This window comes from Scyliorhinus canicula, chromosome 8, assembly GCF_902713615.1.
Source record: "Scyliorhinus canicula chromosome 8, sScyCan1.1, whole genome shotgun sequence".
NCBI classification, from domain to species: domain Eukaryota; kingdom Metazoa; phylum Chordata; class Chondrichthyes; order Carcharhiniformes; family Scyliorhinidae; genus Scyliorhinus; species Scyliorhinus canicula.
Genome location: NC_052153.1, coordinates 7,592,213 through 7,609,795, shown reverse-complemented (window position 1 = coordinate 7,609,795; position 17,583 = coordinate 7,592,213). Strand labels below are relative to the sequence as shown.

The 17,583-nt window shown below is 52.5% G+C and overlaps 1 protein-coding gene across 1 annotated transcript in view; it reads right to left on the bottom strand.

The window, feature by feature from the left end:
- Positions 1-6,842, bottom strand: part of gda (guanine deaminase) — a 54,233-nt gene extending 47,391 nt beyond the window's left edge. Inside the window, exons 1-2 of the mRNA XM_038804107.1 lie at positions 6,404-6,842; positions 914-1,002 (exon numbers count right to left, since the gene is read on the bottom strand). Coding sequence (XP_038660035.1) covers positions 914-1,002; positions 6,404-6,535 — 221 coding nt within the window. The 5' untranslated portion in view covers positions 6,536-6,842. The remainder of the gene's footprint in view (positions 1-913; positions 1,003-6,403) is intronic.
- Positions 6,843-17,583: the final 10,741 nt, after the last annotated feature.

The window sequence follows — 17,583 nt, the reverse complement described above, 5'->3', positions numbered from 1 at the left end:
AGTGCAGCGATCCCAGAGGGTTGCCGGCTGGAGGAGATCACAGAGATGGGAGGAGGGGTGAAGCCATGCAGGGATCAAAGGGATAGACTGGGGCCTGTGGAAAAAGGAAGTCTCCCTCTACATTCCACATCCCCCTTGGACGAGGTGGCCACAGTCACACAGTCAAAGCAAAAGGACACAAAGATGCAAAGGCCGAGGAGATTCTCAGGGTCAATCTCCCATGGGCCGCCCTCAAATAATGGACAGAAGGTGTCCTTTGACATGGGGGAAACAGTCACAATAAAGGGACAATCCTTTAACATTCAGGACAGTTGTTCACCCTGCACTGGGAAAATCCTGTTTCAAAACAATTACTTCACATATTTGGTGCTGTGGACGCTAGAGCATCTCTGAAATGGCTCATTCCAACATGCGTTGGCCTTTCGTTCGCCCTCCTCAGTCATGTCTGAGGGATGTATTATACGGAATTGGGAATTCTGGGCCAGGGTCTTCCGGCTGTTGGGATTTTTTTTTCCCGCCGGCAGCGCACCCTCACCTGTGGCGTTCCCGACCTCATGGGGTGGCCTCAATGGGGAATCCCACTGGCCATTGAGGAGAGAACCCGCCGCCGGTTAACGGCGCTCCGCCAAGAGACACGCGGCTGGGGGGGGAGCCAGAGATTCCCACCCCCGATGTGGACAGGCTCAGGTGTCAATAAAAAAAACCCCCCAGAAGCAATATGAGGACGTTGGAGCTGCAAAACCAGAAACACTTGAAAATAGGATCATTTGAATGCAAATGCAAAGCGCCCCCACCCATTAGGCATATTGCAAATTCATGGGGGCGCTGCCGATGTGTCTAACTACAAATGATTTCCTGTGGTACATGGCCAATGACTGAGGACCTTGCTCAGTGATACTCAGAGCTCACCAACCTCGGCTGAAGCTCTCTGACGTTCTCTCTCTTAAAATGCCATTTTTCGGACAACTCCTGCTCTTTATCAACAGTCTCGATGAAAACGATCTGCAAGGAAATAAGAAATATGGTTTATTCTGCACCTCCAATTGAGACGCAAGAATGGCGCAGTGGGACAGGTGCCTATATTTTCTGATGAGTAATTAGAAGCTAGGGCGTGAGCGTCAGGAGCTCAATCCACCCAATAGCTGCCCTCGGGCCTGCCTGTATTTTATTATTACCTCATTACCGCCACCTGAGCAAATAGAGTCCTCAGGAAGGAAGGACCATCACAACCCGAAACATTAACTCTGTTTCACAACCACGGCCACACGTTCTGGTCTTGCCCCAGACTTGCCGGGTACTGGGCAGCCTTCTTCGAGGCAATGTCCGAGGTGGTGGGGGATGAGGGTGGAGCCGTGCCCGAGTGTGACGGTCTTTGGGGTACGAGGATAGCCGGATACCTTCATGGGGAGGCGGGCCGACGCCCTTGCCTTTGCCTCCCTGATCGCCCGCCGGAGAATCCTGTTCGGTTGGCGGTCAGCAGCACCACCCAAAGCTGCAGACTGGCTGTCCGACCTCTCGGAGTTTCTCCGAATGGTGAAAATTAAATTCGCCATCCGTGGGTCGGAAGGTGGCTTCCACGAAACATGGGAGCCATTCACCCGATTGTTCCGGGACCTGTTTGTGGCCAGGAGCTAGGAAGCCAAAGAGCAGGAGGGGGTAGCCACAACACAGTAAGGAGGAGGAGACTGGGGGGGAGGGGGGGGGGGGGGGGGCAGTGCAGCAACCTGAACCAAAGGGGGAAAAACAAAAGAGAAAACTGATGGGGAGCAAATTACTGGAAACCCTAATCAGCACTGCAAATACTGTAAGGAGAAAGAAAAGAAACTACGATGCATATATGTCAATAGTTGAAGCCGACTGATGTGTAAATAGTTTTAGTTTTACTTTTTATTTTCTCTTTTTGTCTCCGACTGTTTGTGCATATTTATATTTGTTTTATACACCAGAATCTCACTAAAAACATTTAAAAAGACTTTCTCTCTCTACACTTGTAACCTGACATGCTGAGCATTTTCAACAATTGTTGCTTTTTATTCAATTTAGCTTTTGTAATCGTTAGAAAGTCGTGCCTTCCATGGTCCCATGAAGTCCCAAAGGGCTTTGCAAACGGTTAAGTTCTTTTGGAATCATTGTTCATTGGCAGGGGATGTGGTTGTCAGTTTGCACACGCCGATGTCCCACCAAGGGGCTGGTTTAGCACACTGGGCTAAATCGCTGGCTTTGAAGGCAGACCCAGGCAGGCCAGCAGCACGGTTCGATTCCCGTACCAGCCTCCCCGAACAGGCGCCGGAATGTGGCGACTAGGGGCTTTTCACAGTAACTTCATTTGAAGCCTACTCGTGACAATAAGCGATTTTCATTTCAACAGCAAGGTGATAACTAACCAGATCATCTGCTTTTTCTCCTGATGGATAAGTTACCAAATGACCAGGAAATCCCAGGGCCACGGGATCAATTCCTTCCAGTGGGGAGCAAATGGGACTTCTCTCAACGCCTCATCTTAATGATGGGAGCTCCGGTAGAGCTTCCTAGGTGATACACTGGTGAATCAGGCTGGACGACACGCTCACATCTCTGGGGTGAGACTGACTGTGAATTTGTTTTTAAAATCGCATCCTACATCCACTCATCCCAAAGCAAATCTCCCGTCGAATGTAGCTGCATACAAATATCAATACATCCAGTAACCTTTGCATTTTGAGATTTAGATTTAACTGCATATCACCTTGACAACTGAAACGTCTTTGTGGTGGACATTCATGGTGCCGAGACCAGCTGTCGACCATGTGGCTTATCATAATTAAAACCAAGAAATAGTTAAACACTTAAAATGTTCCTGGAAAAAAAGAGACATGTTGACAAAGCTTTGCCTGTTGCACCCACCAGGACAAACACGAGAATACTTTGGCGCGTTGAGTCCAATTGGCTGAGAAAACAACGGGGAAATATAAAGTCAACAGGCGCAATTCTCCCAAAAGGGAACAAAACTCCCGCAGTGAGCGTGTTTAGCCACGTGTTTCCCGGCGCTTGCGTTGCCCAGAAACATGTAGCCATTCAACATGACTCGCATTGTATATGAGGCGTGAATGGGGAACGTGTGGCTCAGGCTGCATTCAGCCTCGTTTCGGACAGTGGGGAGCTCCCAAATGAGCTTTAAAAATGGAGGCTTGATCTCCAAGGTCCCCGAAACAGCCCAGGCGAACCTCCCCAGCCCAAATGCAGTATGAGCCCCCGCCTCGGCCGCACCTGATTGCATGCGTAAAAAATGCTAGCTTGGCACAGCCAGGCTGAAATTCAGGTGGCAGTGCCAAGGGTGGCACTACCAGGGTGTCCACGTGGCACCAGCAGTGCCAGGGAACCACCCAGCCCAAAGGTCCTCTGAGAGACCCCCATGAATGCTGTTCCACCTGTTCCCCATTTGTGGGGGGCCAGTGCTAAACGGCGCTCACCCGAGAACCCCGAGGCGAGGGGGATGAATCCCAAAGCCTCAGGTACCTCGAGAATCTGCACATTAGAGTGAGACTAGCTGCCCCGCTCTAAACTGCAGAATTGCCACAAAGTGATCCTGCCCATTGTGGGCGAGATTCACATTGCAACGTCTCGCGAAATCATGTTGCATCTCAGGATGAGCGGCGAGCCGGGTAGATGCCGGGAGCTGGTTCTCATGACTGTTAGCGGCCGTGCTGCACACAGCGAGCTGACTTTCTGGTGCAGCGTGGCTATTGGATGATGCTGAACTTGCCAATTTTCTCCTCTATACATATTGTTGGGGTTCTTTTAAATTTGGAGCAGGATTCTCCGTTTGGGAGACGTTGGGCGGGATTCTCTGATTTTGAGGCTATGTGCGGAGGAAGTGTCTAGTCTCTTATGACGAAAAAGCCGGCACCGCCCCCATACCGATGCTCTGCCCGGTAGGGGGCTAGCAGCCACGCCACGTTAAACCCTCAGTGTTTCCGGCAGAAACGGCCGGGCGGGCGGCTAGATACCCCGGTCCTGCAGCTGGCCACCATCCCACCCACAATGAAAATCCTGCCCCCCTCCCCCCTCCCCGCACAACTGACAAGTAGGGGCATCCTCCTCAAATTTTATAAACATCTTGATGTGATTCACAGGATGTCGCCAGTGAAATGCAGTTAAGTGCTTTCTGTTGAGTAAACGAAAACCGGTCAAGAGGGCGGGAGCATGACGGGGGGGGGGCATGGAGAATTAGGTGCCCAGCTCATTAACCAGATGCAAATGGCGGTCAAATGACCCATCTGTATCCTCCCACTGGCGGGGGGTGAGGGGGTGTAGCTTGCTGCCGCCCCAAGCAGGAGCAGGACCGCAGCAGTGGAGAACACCAAACCTGCTTTATGCCCACACACAATGCTCCGCCACAGGCAGAGAATTCACCTCTTGGTCTTCTTGCCCATGCCCTGATGAGTGCAAGATGTAAAGCTTCAGCAACATGTCCCTTTTTTCAGCAATATTCAGGTTTGGTGTCACCGAGGAATTGCTATTTTATTCAAACATGTCCCATGTGTCCCTCCCCGTTCAGAGTTTGTATTCAGAATTCCATCACCCTAACCTCAACTCAATCTTTCAACAAGTGGCTCTCTGATTGTTTAAATCATCCCTTTCACTCAGACGACTGTGGTTATTTAGCCATTAAGGCAAACTAATGCCCTGTTTAAAATGGTCAGGGAGTTTGCGAGGGTGAAAGGGCAGATTCTGCTTCAGATGGCAGAAGGGTGGGTAATCAGAGGGCAGAGATTTAAGGCGATTGGCAAAAGGACAGGAGACAACAGGAAGAAAGTAAACATTTGGGAGTGAGTCGAGGAAACAGATCCAAGCCAGATACCGCAGGGTGAAGCACATCTAATGAAAACAGAAAGTGCTGGATAAACGCAGCTGGTCTGCCAGCAGCTGTGCAGAGAGAAACAGAGTTCGCGTTTTGGGTGCCATTCGGCCCATCATGTCTGTGTGTCAGCCCTTCGGCAGGGTTGTCCAATCAGTCCCATTCCCCCCCTCCCCCCCCCCTCCCTGTCGCACTGCCCATGTTTCCACTTCAAACATTTATCTGTCAGGGCGGCACGGCGGCACAGTGGTTAGCACTGCCTCCTCACAGCACTGAGATCCCAGGTTCGAATCCCGGCTTTGAGTCACTGTCCATGTGGGTTTCTCCCATTCTCCCCGTGTCTGCATGGGTCTTCGCCCCACAACTCAAAGATGTACAGAGTAGGTGGATTGGCCACGCTAAATTGCCCCTTAATTGTAAAAAAAAAATTGGATACTCTAAATTAGCGGGACGGCAAAAATGTGGGTTCAATTCCCGTACCGGCTGAGGTTATCCCACCTTCTCAACCTTGCCCCTTGCTTGAGGTGTGATGACCCTCAGGTTAAATAATCACCAGTCAGCTCCCCCCCCCCCCCCCCCCCCCCCCTCAAAGGGGAAAGCAGCCCATGGTCATCTGGAACTGTGGCGACTTTAATTTTTACTATCACTCTGTTAGAACTGCCTCGGGAAGTTGCAACAAGAGCTTTGAATATTTAATTGACAAATATTTGCCAGGATATTGCTCCCCAGATTCCTAGAATTACAAAAAAAAAGGAAACAACCCTTTAAGCTAGAATAGGATGGAAGGGAAGACTCAAAGGTAAAATAATCATTGTCACAAGTAGGCTCACATTAACACTGTAATGAAGTTACTGTGAAAAGCCCCTAGTCGCCACACTCCAGCGCCTGTTCGGGTACACAGAGGGAGAATTCAGAATGCCCAAATGACCAAACAAGCACATCTTTCGGGACTTGTGGGAGGAAACCGGAGCGCCCGGAGGAAACCCACACAGACACGGGGAGAAGGCGCAGACTCCGCACAATGACCCAAGCCGGGAATCGAACCCGGGTCCCTGGTGCTGTGAAGTCGAGAGTGCCGCCCGGGATGGGTTCGCTTGCCGCAATGACTAAATGCAGGGTATCGAGCTGTTTTTGTGCTGAACTATGGACCCTAGTTTCTCATTGGAGGAAATAAAATCCATATTGTGTACTCGGTGGAGTGCAGCTTTCAGACAGGAGAGGGTGGGGGGTTTAATAAAGCATCACGATTGCCTCCCAAGGGGGTGGTGTGGGGTAGAATTGGGCAGTCACAATTGGCAGGCAGGGTGGCAGTAGTATGGAAACCTGCACAGCCTGTTCTGAGCAAGGTGAGGATTTGCATTGCAGCAATCAGCTGGAGTTGACACTTGGAGCTGGGAATATGTCCCCGCTGCACAATTACCCCTCGGAGCTTCTATTTGCAAATTTGGCCGCAGCAGCGAACGCCCGAGACAAAATCCCCCCCCCCCCCCCCCGCCCCCCGCAACCCACTCCAACCACAACTTGTATCCATTTGGATAAAGGAAATAAGTTTGAAACAATTCTCACCTTTCCAAACCCGTTCACTCCCAGGATACAGGGGTCCAGCATTTCCAATGGGGAGGTGTCAGTGGAATGGATGAATGTCCCCTTGAAGACTTGCAGGCTGGCGCCCTGGGCAGCGGGAACCCCGCCGGCCATGCCCCGCAGAATTGCGCAGCGCTCGGGGCTGGTGCGAGTTGAGCTCCTGGACTCGGCCAGGGAGGGGAGGTGACACAGTGTGCGGCTCCTTCACCCTGGCTGCTGCTTGGAGGGGGGTGATTCCACAGCGGTATTTATCCCCTGGAGGGCGTGTTCCTTCTCCACACACACACACACACACACAAACCAATAAGGAGACACTGGGTTGTCCCTGGAAGGAGGCAGATCATTGAGAAATAACACACGTTGAATAAACAGAGAAGGGCAAGTCAAGAGTGCTGGATAAACTCGACAGGTCTGCCAGCATCTGTGAAGAGAGAGAGACAGAATTAACACCTCAGTGGCCCATCTATCGAGAATGGTGTGAGAATTTTTGCTGCTATTTGCCCCATCGAGTTCGCACCGACCCTTGGAAAGAACATACCGCAACTCCACCCTACCCCCGTAACCCCACCTAACCTTTTTGGACACTAAGGGGGAAATTTAGCACGGCCAATCCACCTAACCTGCGCATCTTTGGACTTGTGCGAGGAAACCGGAGCACCCGGAGGAAACCCACGCACACACGGGGAGGATGTGCAGACTCCGCACAGACAGTGACCCAAGCCGGAATCGAACCTGGGACCCTGGAGCTGTGAAGCCACTGTGCTATCCACAATGCTACCGTGCTGCCCCACAATGCTACCGTGCTGCCCCACAATGCTGCCGTGCTGCCCCACAATGCTACCGTGCTGCCCCCACAATGCTGCCGTGCTGCCCCACAATGCTACCATGCTGCCCCACAATGCTACCGTGCTGCCCCCACAATGCTACCGTGCTGCCCCACAATGCTACCGTGCTGCCCCCACAATGCTACCGTGCTGCCCCCACAATGCTACCGTGCTGCCCCCACAATGCTGCCGTGCTGCCCCCACAATGCTACCGTGCTGCCCCCACAATGCTACCGTGCTGCCCCACAATGCTACCGTGCTGCCCCCACAATGCTACCGTGCTGCCCCACAATGCTACCATGCTGCCCCACAATGCTACCGTGCTGCCCCCACAATGCTGCCGTGCTGCCCCTTGGCCTCCTTATTTTTGGAAAGATGTAAATGCATTCATATTTCAGAGAAGGTTTTCTAGACTAATACCGGGAATGGGCGGGGCTGTCTTATGAGGAAAGGTTGGACAGGCTCTGTTTGTACCTGCTGGAGTTTAGGAGAGTGAGACTTGACCAAAACATATAAGGTCTTGAAGGTTATTGACACCGTGATCGTGGAGAGAATGTTTCCTCTTCTGGGAGAATCTAGAACTAGGGGTCATAAAGGCGGTGGAAGCAGTATTTTTAAAGTTTGAAGGCAGTAACATAGTCGCTTGGTAAACAAGGGAGTGATAGGTTATCAGGGATAGCCGGGAATGTGGAGTTAAGGTTACAATCATATCAGCCATGATCTTATATTACAATTTGGATCGAAACCCCAATAGTTTAGTTTATCTTAAGATCGTGCGGAAAGAATGATTCACTCCAGGTGTGATTGCATGAAAAAAATAGGGATTTAATATTTCTAAAACAAAACTTTAATATGAATACAATATTTAACTTTTAACTTCACACCATAAAAATAGCTTACAATTACCCCTTAATACAACTATACAGTTTCCTATTAGACAACAAGAAAAGAAACATACAGCTCTTAATCAAGCTTACAGTTAGCAGGGATTAGAGTAATACTTGCTTTATAAAACCGATTTGTCTTCGGTTGGAACAGTTTCAGACTCTGGCTGAATATCTTCTCATAGCTGCTTCAACTGGGTTGTTACAGCCTCTTCCTTGTCTTCAGACAAGACTTCTCTGCTTTAAAATATTATAAATTTAACTATCCGACTTGAAAAGACTCAGAGTCAGGCAGATCAGAATTCAGCTCCCTTCTTTCTCAAAGCTTCTCTAAATTCACTGCCTCTCTGCCTCTTTGAGCTCCACCCAGAATTTGCCTAATGTCCGCCAAGCTGAAAACAAGTTGGGGGCGATCGAATTGGAAAGTTTCTAAGTGTGGTAGCGAATGGGAACAGCTGGGTGTTGTCTGAAGGTCAATCCAGAGAGGCCGTCACCAGTATCTAACGTTAATTAGGTCACTTCATGATACCCCACTGTCCCGCCAGCTGATTGGCCGGGACTGCGCATGGCAGCTCCCCGCTAATGAGGCGAACAGCTCTTAAACTGATCCCGCAAAGTAAACCCGAGACAGCACGTAGCCATATCACCACACAGACCAGCTCCGGGATTCGGAGATGCCAATCTGGCCTGACTGATGGACGCGGTGGAGTCCAGACGGGATACCCTGCTCCCCTGAGGGGGTCGGAGGGTCAGCCACAGGGCAGCCAGTGCTGCCTGGGTGGCAGTGGCAGTGAGCGCAGGGAGTGCCACCAGGAGGATCGCCACCCAGTGCCGCAAGAATCTCAACGACCTCCACCGGGCCACACGGGTAAGTTGGCATCGGTCCCATGACACCGGTCCCGCCTGCCACCCGCCGATGACCCTGCGCTTGGCACTTTGCCCAGAGCACAATGTCACGCCCATGCCCCATTACACCCTGGCACCCACCGGCACACACCACCCATGCCCAGGGGTGGTGCCTATGCCTGCTGTCCACCATGCCCCCCGCAGTGTATGACTCAAGATGCCCCCTCTGTACTCCCGCAGGAGAGGTTGGCCCATAACAGACGGCAGAGGGCCCAGACGGGGTGCTGGACATCTTACCCTGTACGAGAAACGGGCCCTGGTGGTTGTGCAAGTGGCCGAGGACAGATCAGTTACTGACATCGAGATTGTCCTGCGTTGCAGGGGTGAGTATCCACTGTCCCCCCCCCCCCCCCCCCCCACCCAGATGACCTGTCACACATGTGTTCTTCATGCCAGCACATGGTGATCCCAACCTCCCACTGACCACCTCCATTCTCCTGCAGGATCTTCAGCCGGTGCTGCCGCCCCATCCAGGGTGCCTGGGAGATCTGCTGCATCCCAGGACCCAGCTGGGTCCCAGTTAGATGTTGTGTCTCTGGACCAAGCTATCCAGGAGCTGATACAGTCGCTCGGGTGCGGCCGTGAGATTCAGCGACACTCCAACGGTTCCATAGCCGATTGGAGGAGTCTCAGAGGCTGTGGGTGCAGGAGATGGTGCCGGCAATGCATGGCACTGAGGCCAACACTGCTAGGGTGGTGACCGCAGTGGAAAACCTGGAGCATAACGTCAGCACCTTGATTGGCGGTGTCCAAGGCATCGCACAGCCAGTGACGGCCATGGATGAGGGCCTTGACAGCATGTCCAAGTTATTGGGAGCATGTCCCAGTCTCAGGTAGGCATTGCTGAGGTGCTCCAGAGCATGTCCAGGTCACTGCAACCCCCTTCCCTGGTCGCTCTCACCCGGTCCTAGCCCCCTGGGCTCACTGGTCCTAGACCTCCTGTGCCTCTATCATGACAGGACTTTGACTGCTCTTGGACCTTCGCAGTTCCTGCATTTTCTTTCATTGCACCCTATTGTCTTCTGATTAATTCCCTCTCTTGTTGAAGTTGTTGTTGCTCCTTTTCTAGTTCATGCTGGTATGCTGGAGTGCTGTGCAATTTGATACTGGATCTTAGTTTTCGCCCAAATATGCCTTTCCAAGCTAACTTTCTCTTTTGTGGAACTATCACTGATACCTTCTGCTTAATGAGGCTCCAATTCCAACTTCTCTCTCGCCTTCAGCTCCTCATTAACTTTGCCCAAGGAACCAATGCATGTTATTTAATAGGTTAGCATTTCCTATATCTAATTACATATCTAATTCGTAATTACATTTGTACTTCCCAATTTATTCCCACATACAGCTCTATGTGATTGTGATAACTCCTTTAGGTCAATTTGATTTTTCTCCTGAGGTAACTCAATAATTTATCCCAATTTTTTAATACTTCCTCATTATTCAATTCAATTTGAGGAATGTCCAATTCAGAATCGTCTGGATTTATCTCTTCTACCTCGGTTACAATGATTAACACTTCCTCCTTCTTGCCTTCTCTATCAAAATATCTTTTGAGCATATTAATATATGAGTTATGAGTTTTCCTTCTGCCTGGCGCTCTTATCAAATAATTAATCACACTCAATTTCCTTTCAATTTGATAAGGCCCACTAAATCTTGCTTTTAATGTTTCACCTACCATTGGTAACAATAGTCGTACTTTCTCCCCACTAACAAAACTGCAAATTTTGGATTTCTTATCTGCCTCTTTTTTCATTACCTGTTGTGACAATTTTAAATGTTTCCGAGCCCACTCACCAGCCCTAGTTAATCTCTCTCTGAGGTTTGACACATAGCCCAGCAATGTAGTCTCTGAACGCTGTCTCACCGACTTCTCTTTGATCAATTTAAGTGGTCCTCTCACTTCATGACCAAATATCAATTCGAATGGACTGAATTTAGTCAATTCATTAGGTGTTTCCCTACTTGTAAAAATGGAATTCATTTATCCCAATCCTCTGTCTAGTCCTGACCTTAGGCCCTCAACATGGGGTGGGATTCTCCGACCTCCCGCCGGGGGCGGGAATCACACCGCGCCGGTTGGCGGGCCCCCCGCGGCGATTCTCCGGCCCGCAATGGGCCAAAGTCCCGCCGCTGACTAACCTCTCCCGCCGGCGTGGATTAAACCACCTCTCTTACCGGCAGGATTGGCGGTGCGGGTGGACGCGGGGGTCCTGGCGGGGGGCGCGGGGCGATCTGACCCTGGGGGTTCCCCCACGGTGCCCTGGCCCGCGATCAGATCCCATCGATTGGCGGGTGGGCCTGTGCCGTGGGGGCAGATTTTTTTTCTCCGCCTTCGCCATGGTCTTCACCTTGGCGGAGGCGGAAGAGACCCCTTCCCCTGTGCATGTGCCGGTATGACGTCAGCAGCCGCTGACGCTCCGGCGCATGCGTGGACTTACGCCGGCCGGCGAAGTCCTTTCGGCCCCGGCTGGCGTGGCGCCAAAGGCCGTTCACACCAGCCGGCGGAGTGGGAACCACTCCGGCGCGGGCCTAGCCCCTCAACGTGAAGGCTTGGACTTCCGCACCTTTGGGGCGGCCCAATGCCGGAGTGGTTCACGCCACTCCAACATGCCGGGACCCCCCGCCCCGCCGGGTAGGGGAGAATCCCGGCCATGGTCTTTCGAGTTCAATGCTATCTTTCAAATGCCTCTTGTGATTAAGAGGTTAGTGCCTCCTCAAGGGCAGCAGGGTAGCATGGTGGTTAGCATAAATGCTTCACAGCTCCAGGGTCCCAGGTTCGATTCCCGGCTGGGTCACTGTCTGTGTGGAGTCTACACGTCCTCCCCCTGTGTGCGTGGGTTTCCTCCGGGTGCTCCGGTTTCCTCCCACAGTCCAAAGGTGTGCGGGTTAGGTGGATTGGCCATGCTAAATTGCCCGTAGTGTCCTAATAAAAGTAAGGTTAAGGGGGGGTTGTTGGGTTACGGGTATAGGGTGGATACGTGGGTTTGAGTAGGGTGATCATGGCTCGGCACAACATTGAGGGCCGAAGGGCCTGTTCTGCGCTGTACTGTTCTATGTTCAACTAGGTCTTCCAAATGGACACTTTTGGTCTTCAACAGCACTCCACTTCTCAACTTAGTATCTGAAAAATGTTTCAAAAAGCCAATTCCACAGCATCTTAGACACAGTGGCACAGTGGTTAGCACCGCTGCCTCAACACGCCAGGGGCCCGGGTTCAATTCCGACCTCGGGTGACTGTGTGGAGTTTGCACATTCTTCCCGTGTCTGTGTAGGTTTCCTCCCACAGTCCAAAGGTTAGGTGGACTGACCATGCTAAATTGCCCCTAGGTGGGGTTACGGGGATAGGGTGGGGAATTGGGCCTGGTAGAGTCAGTGCAGACTCAATGGGCCGAATGGCCTCCTTCTGCACTGTAAGGATTCTATGATTTTATGATTCCCGATGATACGCTGTTGAGTCAAATTGCTTTATTCCTTAGCTATCCATGACTTCTTTGAATAACTTTGACATAAAATTGGATCCCAGATCTGGTTGAATTTCTTTTGGTATTCCATAAAATATGGTTAACCTCTCTACAACCCTCTTTGATGTAATGTTCCTTCATGGAATTGCCTCTGGAAATCTTGTGGACGCATCCATTATGGTCAACAGATTCTGATTCCCACTTTTGGTTTCAGGAAAGGATACCACGCAAACAGTTAGGACCCTAATAAAAGGTTAATCAAATGCTGGAATGGGTATGAAAGGTGTTGGTTTGATTACCACCCAAAGTTTCCCTATTACCTGACACGTGTGACATGTACAACAAAATTCATCCTGACACAGTCCAGGCCAATAAAAATATTTTTGTATTTTTTCTTGAGTTTTCCTTTACTCCCAAATGACCCCCGACTGGAAATTCAGCCGCCACTTGCAAAACCTCCTTTCTACAACCCACCGGTAATATCACTTGATGAACTTCTGCCTATTTCTCACCTGCTTGAATATGCAACGGTCTCCATTTTCTCATTCGTACATTAATACAAACCCCAACAGTGGCTACGATACTGGACCAAAACCCCACTATTTTAATTTACTTTAAGATTGTGCGGAAAGAACGATTCGCTTGAGGAGTGAATGAATGAAAAAAATTGGGATTTAACATTTCTAAAACAAAACTTTATCATGAATACAATTTTAATTTTTTTGACTTCACACCGGAAAAGAACAATTGCCCCTTAACATGAATAGTCACTTTCCCATTAAACAAGAAAAGAAACATACAGCTCTCAATCAAGCTTAAAATCAGGAAGGCATAGAGTAATATTCACTTTGTAAAACAGATTTGTCTTCGGTTGGAAGAGTTTCAGACTCTGGCTGAATATCTTCCCATAGCTGCTTCAATTGGGTTGTTTCAGCCTCTTCCTTGTCTTCAGACAAGACTTCTCTGCCTTAAAATATTATTAATGTGGAGATGCCGGTGTTGGACTGGGGTGGACACAGTAAGAAGTCTTACAACACCAGGTTAAAGTCCAACAGGTTTGATTCGAAACTCTAGCTTTCGGAGCACTTCTCCTTCCTCAGGTGAATGAAGAGGTAGGTTCTGGAACATACCTCTCCATTCACCTGAGGAAGGAGCAGTGGTCCGAAAGTTAAAACATCATTATTCTTTTTTTTTAACTATCCTACTTGGAAAGAATTGTGGACTCTGAGTCAGACAGATCAGAATTCAGCTCCCCTCTCTCTCAAAGCTTCTCTAAATTCACTGCCTCCCTGCCTTTGCGAGCTACACCCAGGACTGAGCTGATCTCCCCAAGCTGAAAAGGGGAAAGGCGATCGGGTAGAGAATCGGTCTGGATGGCAAAATTGTGGCAGGCGCTGAATCGTAATTCTCCGGCGTCCCTACAGCAGTGTCAATACATTCCACTCCGCACGCACAGTAAACACCGTTTACATATCATTAACGGGCCTGACCTGGCATTCTCCAGGGCACTCACGATGCTCCGCCTGTGGGGGGTGGGGGGGTGGGAGGAGGGGGGGGGGTGGGAGGAGGGGGGGGGGGGGGGGGGAGGGGGAGAATTAACAATGGTGAGGTTCACTTGTGCTTTTAAAAATCGGGCAATAGGCATCGTGGCTGATGAGGGAGCGAGAGAAGGTAGGACATGCAGAGGGGTGACCGTGGGTTGCCAGTCCTGACACTGACCGGGCTGGCTGGAGTGGTGGGCCCTGCCAGGGCCGAGGGGGAGGTGGTGATGGGGGGGGGTGACCAGGGCCGGAGTGTCCAGGCACGGACTGCCATTGCTGCGACCTGCAAGGCAGCCATCTTGCTGCGCACCCCGCTGACTACCCACCTTGGCCCGTGTTTCTGCAGAATGACACCGGCCGTATGGGTGCCCCACCCCCTGCAGCCCAGCCGCAACCCTCCACCCCATCACCCCCTGCACCCCAACCCTAACCCTCCACCCCATCACCCCCTCATCCCACCCTCCACTATACCAACCCCCCCTACTGGCCACCATCCATCAGTGGTGCATCACGCGCCCCACCCAAGGGCAATGCACACAGTAGCCATCACAGGGGCCACCGGACAGAGCCGTGCTGCATACCGCTGGCAAAGGCAGCGTCAGCCGACTATACACCTGGCAACAGGCATGTGTGCCTGGGCCAGAGGCCCCCAAGGTGCAAGGCACCGACCAGGACAGGGGTGCGGAGATGAGAGGGAGGGGTTCAGAGGGGAACATGTGGGGGAGAACATCTGTAGTGCCAGCCGGGCCCACCATGTAGCCCGTCGGGCACGGGAGTACTCACCGTGCTAACATGTCGGCCTTTCACCCCCTGCAGACAATGGATATTGGGATTCAACCAGCAATGGTGGTCTTCCTGCTGGTTGCTGCAGCCCTGGGGGATGCCCTGTGGCTGTACGATCTCGGGCTGCTCGAGGAGGAGGAAGCTGCAGCAGTGGAGCCTGCCCCAGAGGAACAGGTGGCAGCCAATGAGTATGGAGGGCCAACCGCCCAACAGGCCCCCATGAGGCCTCGTGTGTACCGGCAGCGCCTGTCATTCGAGGACCTGCTGGACCGGGTATGCCGTTGAAGACTCCGGATGAGCAGGGGGATTATGCAAAATATCCGCCTGATCATGGCACACATGGCACCGCGGGGGAATGAGGGCAGGGGACACCCGCTCCCAATGGCCGTCAAAGTGATGGTCGCCCTGAACTTCTACGTCACAGGGTCCTTCCAGGCGCTGAGTGGGAACCTGTACGGCATCTCAAGAGGCACTGTATGCCCAGTCGGCACAATACATCCACTTCAATGTGGACCGAGCCCACCATGATGCCTGGGCAGCGGGGTTTACCACCATCGCCGAGATGCCCCTGGTCCAGGGGGTGATCAACGGGATTCATGTCACCCTCCGAGCACTTGCAGATGACAGGCAGGTCTTCACAAACCAAAAGGGGTCCCACTGGATGAACGTTCAGCTGGACGTTGACCATGAGCCTCGCATCATGCATGCCTGCGGCCCGATACCCGGGCAGTGTGTACGGCGCCCTCATCCTGACACACTCGGTGGTCCCTGACCTCTTTTAGAGCCCCCTCCCCGGCAGCTGAGGGGTCGGGTCCTGGACGACAGAGGTTATCTGCTGCTGCCGTGGTTGGTGACACCTACCCAGAGGCCACAGACTGTCACGAAGACCCGCTACAACGATGCCCATGCTGCCACCGTGGGCATGATCGAGCTGTGCTGTGGCATCCTGAAGATGCGGTTCAGGTGCCTGGACCGCTCTGGTGGGGTCCTCCAATATAGCGCTGGGAGGGTCGCCCGCATCGTGGTGGCCTGCTGCTTCCTCCACAACATGGTGCAGCAGAGGGACGACGTGCTGGACGAGGAGGACGGACGTCAGTCCCCAACCAGCGAAGAGGATGCGGGGGAGGGCGAGGATGGGCAGGACATGCGGCCCGGGCAGGCACAATGTGTGCGTCAGGGCCGATGCGCAAAGGACGCTCTGTTTACCGACGAGGGAGCCTGGCCAGCGGAACGGAGATCCCATCCCCACACCTCCCACACTGGCCATCCACTCCCGTGAACACCCTCCCTGTGCCACCCCGCAATCCCCTTGCACCCCCGCCGTGATTCCTACCCGCCTCACTATGGGATGCAGGCCCGAGGTTGGCGGTAACAGCGGATCTGGCCATGTGATTGGAGGATAGAACATAGAACGTTACAGCGCAGTACAGGCCCTTCGGCCCTCGATGTTGCGCCGACCTGTGAAACCAATGTACACTATTCCATTATCATCCATATGTTTATCGAATGACCATTTAAATGCCCTTAATGTTGGCGAGTCCACTACTGTTGCAGGCAGGGTACGCCCTTACTACTCTCTGAGTAAAGAACCTACCTCTGACATCTGTCCTATATCTATCTCCCCTCAATGTAAAGCTATGTCCCCTCGTGCTGGACATCACCATCCGAGGAAAAGGGCTCTCACTGTCCACCCTATCTAATCCTCTGATCATCTTGTATGCCTCTATTAAATCACCTCTTAACCTTCTTCTTTCTTAACGAAAACAGCCTCAAGTCCCTCAGCCTTTCCTCATATGATCTTCCCTCCATACCAGGCAAGTACTCGAACTGTAGCGTTTCCAGTCAATATTTGGAAAGTTAGAGTCCCCCCCATAACAACGACCCTGTTCCTTTCGCTACTACCCAGAATCATCTTTGCAATCCTTTCCTCGACATCTCTGGAGATTTTCGGAGGCCTATAGAAAACTCCCAACAGGATGACCTCTCCGTCCCTGTTTCTGACCTCAGCCCATGCTACCTCAGTAGACGGGTCCGCATCAGACATCCTTTCTGCCGCTGCAATACTGTCCTTGGCAGCCCCTTTGGTGGCAGTCTTCTGGGCAACCGGGCCTGGATGGGCCCGGCTGCTGCTCGGGTGTCCCAGGTGGTGTGGTGCCACCCTGTTCTATCCGCTGCCCACCAGATATGCCAGGGATGGGGTGGGGGGAGTCCGAGGTGCTGCGATATTCCGGCCCCTCCCCTGCGGGAGTCACCGGCACGGGCCCCATCACCTCCTCCTCCCTCGGGGTGCCTGATGGTCCCCGGGCTACTGCGTGGGACAGGGGTGCAAGCGGAGCTAGCCCCTGAGGCTCCCCCACCACAGGACCCTGCCAGTCCTGGAGGCCCACTCTCATCTCGACGGGGGTCACAGCCATGGAGCACAGGGAGTGGATCATCTCCATCTGGGACTGCGCCACATCACCCAATGACTGTGCCCCCACCTTCTGGGTCTGTGCCACATCAGCCCGTGACTGCGTCACCTCCATCTGAGACTGGGCCATCTCCCTCTGTCTGTCCACAACAGCCAGCAGGTGGGCAATGCCGCCGACTCTCTCAGCTATGGCCCGCTGTGACTGGGCCACACTCGGGAGCGCCGCTGCAATGTCCACGTGGTTCTGCGACATGGCTGCCTGTGAAAGGGCAGCCCTGTCCTGGGCTTCAACCACTGCCTACACAGAGTGCCCCAGGCCTCGGACATCCTGACCCATGGCCGAAACCTTC